Source organism: Actinia tenebrosa, unplaced genomic scaffold (genome assembly GCF_029948245.1).
Source record: "Actinia tenebrosa isolate PJP-AT-01 unplaced genomic scaffold, QUT_ActTen_1.0 PGA_scaffold5__44_contigs__length_20552954, whole genome shotgun sequence".
Taxonomy (NCBI): domain Eukaryota; kingdom Metazoa; phylum Cnidaria; class Anthozoa; order Actiniaria; family Actiniidae; genus Actinia; species Actinia tenebrosa.
Window position 1 is genome coordinate 6,994,470 of NW_028292582.1, and position 10,369 is coordinate 7,004,838.

Sequence of the window (10,369 nt, forward strand, 5' to 3'; positions counted from 1 at the left end):
GACAAAACTAGTGAACTGTCTCCGTCATTTTGTACGAGAATTCTACACATCTGTTCAAACGAGTCGACAGGAACATGACAGGATAAAGCAAGTGTATTTAATGTTCACTGACGTTGAAGTCTCTGTATTTGCTTTATCACTTGGGAAACAATTAGTATATATTAAGTTAAGCTATACTAAAGGCAAACTGTTATCGCCTTTATTTAGTTGTGAATATCGTAGAGTCATGAATTGATTTTTTTCTCGATATTTTGAATCTAGCTGAAGACGGTTTTTGGTTCGTTCACTAAAAGGTAAGCATACGATATGCCTGCTCATGCTAAATCTTAGATTCGAGCAATTTATAAAGATTGTGTCTTACGATCTAAGAAAACATATGCCTCTATTCGTTTTAATAACAAACACGAACTGGGATTAGCACAAAACCTCTTTTAAACACGCGGAAACAACGTGCATTCGCTCATAACGTCGTACAAATCCAACTTCCAAGATGATGAATTGTACACAGCTGATGCTCGATCGTATCGACACAGTTTAGTATTCATAGTCTCGTATATTGATTTATTTTTCTTTGCTCTTATTATGTTTTGATTCTAATTATAAAATCTCAATCCAAGCAATATTGATTACTTGGGTGGGAAAGGAGTAGTCACCCCTGGGGGAGATTACTAACTATGATTAGTGAAATCCAAATAGTTGTCTATCATCAATGCTGCGTTCTAATTGGATAAACTACTACTAGACTAGTAGACTATAAGTCATAGCCTACTAGTAGCGAAAAGTACCAGCTTTGAAAACCATGCAAAATAATTTATTTAACTTTAAGTCAAAATTTGTTTGCATCTAGATATTTTACCGATGACTACTAGTAATTGGATTTGACTAAAACAGCTAGACCTCTCGCCCTCATGGCCTATGAGTCAATAGCTCGTTATGGCTCGAGGCCTAATTGCTAAATAGAATACCTCCCCAGTTTTGTTAAATCTGAAATTTTTTTTCTTTTTCTTTTTCTTTCTTTCTTTTTTTTTTTTTTGCCTTTCTAGCACTAAAAAAAGTTTCTATTCAGGATTCAAAAGTTCAGTTTGAAAATAGATTTATCTTTGAATGTTATTGAGCAACTAATCTAATCTATATCAAACAAATATTCTGGCGTCTTTTTTTTTTCGTTCATAAGCAACACAAATACCATCAATAAGTATTCGTTAATAAATCTATGCCTCCTAGTAAGCTGTTTTCCAAACATTCACCTTGTTATCAGTTTGGATAATCAGAATTTATAAAAATAGAGGGATTACATAACAAAACAACAGACTAAAAAAGAAAAAAAAAAAAACAGTGAAAAGTTTTAGCTAATTGGATCGGATAAAAACAGTTAGTAATGTTTCATGTTTGTGCAGAAGAAAGAAGGAAGGTAAAGGGCACTGACGAATAAAAGGTAGTCAATTCGTAGAAGAATTTGTGATCATTCGATCACCACCTCTAAAACGCTTTTTTGTTTAACTTACGTTTACTAAATTTTCAAAATTTGACGTATTTTGTTTTGTAATTTGAAGATTTTTTCAGGTTAAATTAAACAAAAAGCTAGGAAAACGGTTAAAAGTTTTTGAATTCAACTAGCGCAATAATTGGATCGATGTATGATTCTTTCAGAACAAACGAAAAGATAACTTATCGCTAACAGTTCAATGAAATTTAAGAATATATTGAACGCTCAAAAGTAAAGTCTCCAAAAAAAGTTCACAGCTGTTCGATACTATATCTAAGAGTCTCAATCTTAATTGGTTCCGGATAAAAATCAAGCGAGTTGCTCATTGCGAGGGCCAAAAGTGTTTTCGTTTTTACAATAATCTATCAGTGAGAATTATTGACAATTCAGTTCAATTCAAAGAGATTACCAACCTATTTACAGCTGCAAGTGTGCGGTTAATAGAAAATTTTCAAATTAATAAAAGTTATTTTTCAGATAAATTAAATAATTATTTTACTTGAGAATTCTCTTTTCTCCAAATGTTTTTTTATTTATTTACAAGCCATAACAATGATTATTTCGAGTATTGTTATATTATTCAATACTTTCAATTATACTTTTATCCATTTTAAAGACTGAAATACACAGTATAGTAATACCAATATTTGCTTTTGGAGGTAACTTCTTTTCTTTAGGGTGTTTTGATTAAATACAAAAAATTAACACTTAAGTGTCGCTTGTTAATAAGTCCAACAACCCAATTGGCCGCCTTGATTACAATGCAAATTTGTTCTGCATTCAATGATCAAAAACTAAAGTCAACATTGGGACCGGATGAACAGTTTTAGAACGAAAAAAATTGTAATTTCAACAGTGGATAGATAGATACATCCGTTCACCTGTTGAGAAAGAAAATTTTATCGTTGAGTGACTGAGTACTTCCTGGTGGGATGTAAGGCCCACTAAAGCGGGAAACACAGGCTTCGTGTCATTGTGGAGTTGGACGTTTAAAGGGCTCCCCATTTGGTTAGTCAGTAGTAGCAAAACTTCTCAGTTTTTCACCTAAAAGACAGGATAAACTGCTTGCTTAAGGTATACACAACAATGTTTCCTCATTTCAAAATAACTTCATTAACTGGGTGTTAACACTAAAGCACTATCTTTTTGTGTTGTAACTACAATATTGTAGATAACGACTAGCGCGGTCACTAGTTGGATAGTTACAAACCCTTTAAGTGTTGTTGTTTAAGTTTCCTTTCCATATATTCATGAACGTTTTCTTAATTTCAAAATAGCGTTTTGACTGGCTGTTAACACTGCAACATTGTTTCACTTTTTTTGTGGTGTGATTTTAAAATATATAGATAAATACAAGTGGCTACTACTGTTACAACTGTTACTATTGTACTCGGCGTTTACCTTATAAGTTTCCTATTTAATCATTTATAATAATATACGTATACTTATTGACCACATCTAACTTTTGTTTTGAAAAAATGAAAAAATAAAACTCGATCCAACTAGAGATACTCTTGTAATTATCGCCGGCTACAACCAGTATTTCAGTAATTAAATAAGAATCTATGTTTGTTTGATTCAGAATTTCCAGAACTTGAGATCTAGTCATGGTTTTGCAGCACGCTGTATCGTTTACAATGGTTGTCTCTATTTTTTTGTCCATCTCTAAAATGGCAGGTAAGTGCAGTTCAAAACTAATTTTTTGAGTTTTATTATTCAGCAGTGATAGGGTCTGAGCTGAAAATCATTTTTGAAATATTTTTTTTGTTTCTACGTTGAATCTTTTTACTAAATCCCAATCTTTCAGAGTGTTAAAAACTCCTAGTCAACTACAATGCACTGCTGTGCCCCTATATTATTATTAACATCGCTCGTCTACATTCGATCGTCTGTAGACCCAACCTTGGAGTCAAAGCAAAAAAAAAAAAAAAAAAAAAAAAGCTATTAACATAAAATAGACTCGATGTTCAAGAGAAGGGAATTGTTTTGTTTCGATAATTGGGAAACAGACTAAGGGCGTCTTATGTTGGAGGAGAAGAGGAAGCATCCTTGTCACAAGAATAACATTCAAAAACGTTCATGATCGCTTTCCTCTCAGTCCCATTACATTAATTAAATTGAAGTAATAAGAATAATCTGATAAAAACAATTCTTTCTTTCTTTCTTTCTTTCTTTCTTTCTTTCGTTCTTCCTTCCTTCCTTCCTTCCTTTTTTCCTTCCTTTCTTTCTTTTTTTCTTTCTATCTTTCTTTCTTTCCTTCCTTCCTTCTTTCTTTCTTTCTTTCGTTCTTCCTTCCTTCCTTCCTTTCTCTCTCTCTCTCTCTCTTTCTTTTATTTTTGTTAATTTTATGTTTGCTTCCTAACAAGATACTGGCCCTACGATGACGTGTCCAGAAAGGTACACGAGGAAAGGCTGTTATAAAGATTCTGTAGCAGCAAGAGCTCTACCAGACCTACTGATATCTGGACGAGTTGAGATTGAAGAGTCATGGGGTAATTGGGACATGTTTATCCAAAGGTAAAATCAAAATAGAGAAAAAAAAACATAGAATAGACGTTTTAAGCAGCTGTCTTCAATGCATAGGATCGAGATTAGACAAATTTGCTACTTAAAAATCCGAGAGTGGTTTGGTGTACGGGTTTGATTCCTCGACTCTAAATCACAGATGACGAGTTTGTTAGGTCTCTCTTTTGATTCGAGGGTTTTCCTACCTGCACTAAAAAATCACACACTAAATTCCAATTACCTTTGAGATAATCAATAGTGTGATCACCTGTAAGTTAAATAATCGTGCCCTGACATAGATCAACCCAGAGGTTGTCTCAGGGTATCGATGTTTTTTTTGTCACTTCAACTTAGGGGGAGGAGGGTCTTTTCCTATTGTATTATTAGGCTTTTTTACCACAGAAAAAAGGGGAGCTATTCCATTCCGCTGTTCGTCATGTAAGTTGAACGATAACAAAGAGAAACCATTTGAATGCTTTGGCATGTCCTTAATTAAATTTGTACGGACTTTAACTGTTACTACTATCAATAGGAATTTTTTAACAGGGATAGAAAATTTCCAGCAATTTCATTTCTCCGAAATTGGTACTGGTGACAGTGACAAATTAATACCGACATTAAGATTAGTTTTATCTAAACTAATTTGCCCACAAAATGACTGGTGTGTAGCTTCTGTGTGTAGTGTGTGGCGGATGCGTAGTGCTTGGTGTTGAGGGGGTGTTCAAGGTGGGTGGGTCGGAAGCGTTGGTGGGTACGCTATTTTCACTTATTTGTTGTTGTGATTTCAATGCTTTTGGATTGATTAGCACAAAATAACGAAGAAAAAAAACCTGTTTCTGTGAGAAATATACGAGGGCGGGTGAAAACGATTTGCTAATCACCACCGTAGGTACAGCAGTGGCACAGCTCAACAGGGTTGAACTAAAAGCATGTGAAGGCGCCTCTGGCTGCTGCTATACAGCCTATGTATGACCCCGAAGAACAGCTCTGAACCAGTTTGAATTAGTTAGGGTTGATTTTGAGAGGGGGGAGAACACAGAGGGTCGGAAAAATCCTCGGAGTCAAAAAGAGAACCAGTTTACTCAGTTCAAGTGCGGTGGCTAGAAATAGAACCCCGGACCGGTCATCATGAGAGGCAGGGATTTTACGCTGAAAAACGTTGCAAGGGCGAGGGGTCAACGAAGTAACTTTTTCAACATTACCTGTCATGTATATGGATCAAAAAAATTTGTTTGGCGGTGTTGGTGAGTGCTTCTAAAGTCCGTGACCACTCAGTCCTGTTGCTGTCTGCGCTCGCTCCAGTGCTTCCAGGTCGTAGGTTTCGTTACCCGACCGCATCATTCTAGTACCCGGGCCCTACTTATTTTCAATGTCGTGTGGGTACGGGAATGGTAACCGCCTCTGTAATCCAGATTAGGTTCTGTCAATCCACGAGGTTTGCTTTTCCTAAATTACATTCTAATTCTTCTGTTTCAACCCTTCAGCTTTATTTGTAGGTGCGCCATTGAATCTCGTAAAAGGGGTTATAAATATTTTGGAATTCAGTTCTATGGCGAGTGCTGGAGCGGCAACGTGACTTCAGCGGCCGAATATGCTGTTCACGGACCATCAGATGAATGCGTAGGTCGAGATCAGGGAATCTGTAAAAAGGACACGAGTCTGTGTGTTGGCAAATCATTTGCTAACTTTGTCTATGAAATACCTCTAGCTCCAACTACCAAACCTCCTGCAAGTGGTATGAACGTACATGTTTATTACTTATGATGTTGTTAACTAACAGTCAAACTAAGAAAACCGTGAACACCTAAAATATGTCTGACCAATCGCATGCGCGAATTCATGTTAATTAACTGTCGCATGTGATTGGTCAGGACACGATGTTAATTTAACACACATTCCAGACATATTTTAGGTTCACTGTTTACTTAGTTTGACTGTAAGTAGTCATCTTTTCCTCTATTTTGTGAGACGATTCTAATTCAAGGAAGCGTTCATTATATATATTCTATTTCTTTGTAAAATTACTTCCATTTCCCTTAGTTTTATTCTGTTATTAGCTTTAGCAGTTACTCGTCATAAAGCTAATCTAGAAAAGGAAGGAGATCTCAGTAGAGGCTAAGATGGGTGGATACATTTTTAAAAATTTTACTTTGAACTTCCAATTCCTTTTTTGATTATGTGAATTGCGATGATGGCAAACTGAAGTGTTCTTGTATCTTGTAGTAACAGTGTTGCATTTTCTAACTTGTTTCAGACTGCAAAGATGTATTAGACAAGTGCCCACTATATGCTGATCAAGGCCTGTGTATTGATCGCTATCCAGACGTTCTATCATACTGTCCATTCTCTTGTGGCAAGTGTACGGTTTGACAGTGGCCATTCAAGACAAGATCTACTATAAATATTACGAATTAACTCGGGTTTTGAGAACTTTTCAAGTTTTCAATGTTTGATGGTAGCGTTAGATACTAGTCTTCTTTTTTGAACTAAATTTGGAAGAGCGCCGCTCAAATCTTTTTGTTCGAGGGCAATAGTGTCAATATCCTACATACCGACACTACAGAAAAAGGTTTGGGCATGCGTGCATTTCAGCACGTTTTTTGAGAATTTATAGAAGAGTTTGAGTGAGAAAATAGACATTGTTTTCTCCGAGTATACAAAAAAAAAAAAAAAAAAAGAAAAAAATTCGCGAGTATACTTTTGTGGGACCAAGATACTGTATTAATAAAGACGATATTAAAGAATTAGTCTTAAGTTTCAAGAATGGACACTAGGTTTTGGTATAATTTTGTGAGGGAATTTATGAGGCATGTTTGAAAGTTAAAATTTACATATTTTCACGATAGCTTGAAGACGTTTTGATTAATTTGCATACGGATTTAGAGCATGCGCAGACGTTTTTCACTCGTGTCCTACATACCTGCTTCAGATTTGGTGTATAACGAATGGATTTTGATGCCATGAAGTTGGATCAGTCTTATCTTATCATGTTTCCTTTTATCTTTCTGTTAAAATTTTTTAATTAATTCTCTACAATACGGATTATTTAACAGGATTTTCCTTTTAGAGTCAGATAATAACCTCACCCCCCACGGGTCCCGTTAAATTTAGTTGCTTTGACCTCATCCCTAATAGGCCACTTGAAAGTGTGATTGGGGTGCCGAAGCTGGGAGAAACGCGTAGAAACTAACTTTAGCAAAGAGTGGCGGGTTTACGTTTTCAAATAAGCTGAAGTCTTGGTGTGTTACATATTGTTCCAACTACCAGCAAATTCAATTGGTTCAGTTTAGATGTTCTTCTCATTAAAAAAGCGTAAAGTAATATTAAAAGACATCCTGACGACTGTGCAGTCTATAAGTTTCTCAGCATCCCACTTTTCAATACTCCACTTTCGAGTTCTCTTTTGCTCAGCTTTAATAGTCTCGGTTGTGCTTTGTAATATTCACAGCTATTTAGCCAAAACCCGTAACATTTTCGTCAACTCGTATTGTCCCGTAGTACATACATTCCTTACTATACAATGGACCTTAATGAAAGATAAGAACACATTTGTACACAATCGAGGCTTAGACTAAGCCAAACTTGAACTCGAAATGGGAGTATTACTGAAAACAATAGAATCCAAGATGGCCGCCGTATCGGTAAAAAGTCTATTCATAGCTACTCAGTACCCAGTAATAGGCAGCATCAATATCCATAATAGGTCTATTGAAACTACTGCATTCAGGGAATCAAATGAATAATACGCAAGGGAATGCAGTGTCTTAGCTTAGCCCCTATTTGGACAGTGGTCGGGTTTTATAGAAAATACAAAACCGACTGTCTCCAATTCTCCACTTTTATACGAACGGGAAAAATGGTTCTGACGGAAAAGAAGTGTTCTGAAAAGGTCCAATTAAAACCGGACCAAAACCTTACCGGTGGCTACTGCCCTAGAATGATACCTGATCTGAAATGATAAATTATACCTAAGGGTCTGCAGAACATACGCGAATGTGTGTTTACTTCTGAAACGGTTGCGCGCAACGTTCAAGCCCGGCAAGGTTATAAAATCGTCTTTAACACTGATAGCCGTTATAATCTGAGCCAAAGAAGTGCGACCTCCCTGTCAAGCTTTAGTTACATTTGATCCAAATCCACTTGGGCGTAATGTCTGACTATTTCAGACCACATGCCACTCTCTTGAGAATAAGATTGTTTCTTTGTTTGAGTTGTATCCATATTTATTTGTCTTCTTATGTGCAACCGTTAACCAAGGGAATAATACTCTAGGGAATGACACGTGGTCTAAAATGGGAAAACAGTGGATTAGATCTATCCTTCGTCTTCACGTTACGTCATCTAATGGATTTAAACAAAAGACTTTTTTGGCTCCACGGAAAGAAATGAGAAATGTGCGAATGCGCTCTTCAAATTGCGAGAAAAAGTTGTTGGAGGGGTGATGCGCTGTACAATAGCGTTGCCAGTTGCTGCAAACCGTTGTGAAGAATAGAAATGAGTTATAGTTCGTGCAACGCTACGATAAACGCTACGCTCACAATTTGTTTACTTTATTGACTGAATTGCAGTCCGGTTGATAACTTTAACATGATATATCAAAACAGGCTAGGATCGATCTAGAAACAGAAAACATTCTTCAAAAAATCTGCGAGATCTTGTACTGCGAATCTTGTACGAGATGAGTCACCTCAGAGTTTTATTGATAAAGCCCAAAAACCAGGTTTGTTTTTTGAGTTTTGGAGTCATTTTAAGACCCTAAAAGATGTCAAATCACTGACTTTTTCCTCTAAAAAATAAAATAAGCATACCTGAAAATTCCCCCCACCCCCCTCCCCCCCCCGTGTTCATGAATGAGTCATTTCTGGCACCTAATTGGCTAGTTAGATATGCTTGTCTATCACATCTTTCTAACCAGGTTATCAATGTCAAATGAGTGACTTCCAACTTGGTACCTAAAGAAAAATACTTAAGTGTCATTCCTCAGTGTTTATCAGTGTTCATAATTGCAGTACTGCTGTCTTATCCCAAATGCTGGTTTGCAAATTAAACCCAAAATAGATCAAAGACTTGTGGGCACACCATGAAACAGATTGAAAAACAAGAAAGACATAATAAAATATAAAGAAATAGTTGACGCCAGTTTCATGTGAACACGAGCATGTCAGTAGTCCCGAAGACATTGCATAATTTTCCAGCGAAGATTTCCACTATCATTTTGCCATTGCTAAGGAACTGGCAATTTCTTTTAGTATCTGTTGTCCATGATATATCATGTGCTGTATTGATGCCTAGAAAAGATTACATAATATTATACAATGATCTTATTATCTTTGACATGTGAAAAAAATCATTTCGGTCTTATCATATGATCTGTATAGATGGGAAAGCAAGAGCTAGCCCGCACCGCTCAGAACGAGTTACATGATTGGAATAAAAAACAATAGCTTGGTCATCCAAACAACAGCACTAAACCTAACCTTACAAAAGCGGTACTGTACTTAGAGAGCAATGGAAATCCAGCTTTCGAGAGGTACTGGATTACTCGAAAGCACAGTCAGCCCAAAAAAGTCCTTGCACATAATGTATAGTGCGTAGTTGTAGGATTAGCTATTCCAAGGTTGTGAGGAAAAAACTGGCTTGAAATGGCATTGTGGTGCATTGTGGGATTGTTCTAGAGGGCAAAATAGACCCCATCTCGGAATTAGAAATATCCCCTAGAACAGATCCACAATTTACACTCTAACTTGATCCATCTTTCTCCTCAGTCTTGGACAAGCTATTAAATCTGGGAACTTCTTTCAAAATCTGTCTACAGTTTCACTGGAATACATATGTCCTCTCTGGGCTACCTGTGTGGAATAACTGTTAAATGTAGCAGCAACTTGCTTACCTCATCTTTCTCATTTTTATTTTGTTTGAACTCATCTCTTGCCCAGACCTTGAGGTCTTCTCTGTGTTGGGCATTCGGTACTTCCTTTAAAGTTTTCATTATCTCACGATACAGTGTTAGTACTTGCCGTCTGACCAGAAACTGCCATGAAGGTCGCCATGAAGCAAGTGAAGCAAGAGAAGCAAGAGAAAAAGGAGAAAGCATTAAAAAAGCTCAAAATATTGATAAATTTTAAGATTGTAAGATACAAATAAGGCACGATATTGGCTAAAGAACTGACTCATGAAATTTAAGAAAACACTGGCCCAAACTGACCTGTTTGAAGTTGAGAGTTTTAGGAGGCAAACGAGCCGCCATCTTTGTTTGAGCCCTTACCACAGGAACCCCGCCCTCGTACGATCACTTGAATAGGCCTGATATCAATCAGAAAAAATATGAAAAATGAACTATGAAGAAGTAAGATTTAAAAAAAAACCACACACATTTGA

At 36.5% G+C, this 10,369-nt stretch overlaps 2 protein-coding genes across 4 annotated transcripts; one reads left to right on the top strand and one right to left on the bottom strand.

The window, feature by feature from the left end:
• Nucleotides 1-191: 191 nt before the first annotated feature.
• LOC116296682 (uncharacterized) lies at nt 192-7,335 on the top strand. Of its 3 annotated transcripts, none has more exons than XM_031704739.2 (5): nt 192-293; nt 3,069-3,163; nt 3,853-4,003; nt 5,476-5,726; nt 6,246-7,335. In XM_031704739.2, exons 2-5 carry the CDS (start codon nt 3,094-3,096, stop codon nt 6,359-6,361), a joined length of 588 nt encoding a protein of 195 aa, XP_031560599.1. In that variant the 5' UTR covers nt 192-293; nt 3,069-3,093; the 3' UTR covers nt 6,362-7,335. The 3 variants fall into 3 exon arrangements, with proteins under 3 accessions (XP_031560599.1, XP_031560597.1, XP_031560598.1); XM_031704737.2 differs by lacking the exon at nt 192-293 and adding an exon at nt 1,365-1,435; XM_031704738.2 differs by lacking the exon at nt 192-293 and adding an exon at nt 2,318-2,560.
• Nucleotides 7,336-8,490: 1,155 nt separating this feature from the next.
• Nucleotides 8,491-10,266, bottom strand: LOC116296681 (LYR motif-containing protein 2). Its single transcript, XM_031704736.2, has 3 exons — nt 10,197-10,266; nt 9,882-10,022; nt 8,491-9,279 (listed from the first exon to the last, which is right to left on the bottom strand). Exons 1-3 carry the CDS (start codon nt 10,236-10,238, stop codon nt 9,202-9,204), a joined length of 261 nt encoding a protein of 86 aa, XP_031560596.1. The 5' UTR covers nt 10,239-10,266; the 3' UTR covers nt 8,491-9,201.
• Between the last annotated feature and the right edge of the window lie 103 nt (nt 10,267-10,369).

What these genes read in the sequence shown, in the direction of transcription:
- LOC116296682 (XM_031704739.2), top strand. Translation starts at nt 3,094, where the DNA reads ATGGTTTTGCAGCACGCTGTATCGTTTACAATGGTTGTCTCTATTTTT. An exon ending in GTCCATCTCTAAAATGGCAG is followed by an intron (nt 3,164 to 3,852) that starts GTAAGTGCAGTT and finishes CTTCCTAACAAG; the next exon opens with ATACTGGCCCTACGATGACG. An exon ending in TGGGACATGTTTATCCAAAG is followed by an intron (nt 4,004 to 5,475) that starts GTAAAATCAAAA and finishes TCAACCCTTCAG; the next exon opens with CTTTATTTGTAGGTGCGCCA.
- LOC116296681 (XM_031704736.2), bottom strand. Translation starts at nt 10,238, where the DNA reads ATGGCGGCTCGTTTGCCTCCTAAAACTCTCAACTTCAAACAG. An exon ending in AAACTCTCAACTTCAAACAG is followed by an intron (nt 10,023 to 10,196) that starts GTCAGTTTGGGC and finishes CCTTCATGGCAG; the next exon opens with TTTCTGGTCAGACGGCAAGT. An exon ending in ATAAAAATGAGAAAGATGAG is followed by an intron (nt 9,280 to 9,881) that starts GTAAGCAAGTTG and finishes AATCTTTTCTAG; the next exon opens with GCATCAATACAGCACATGAT.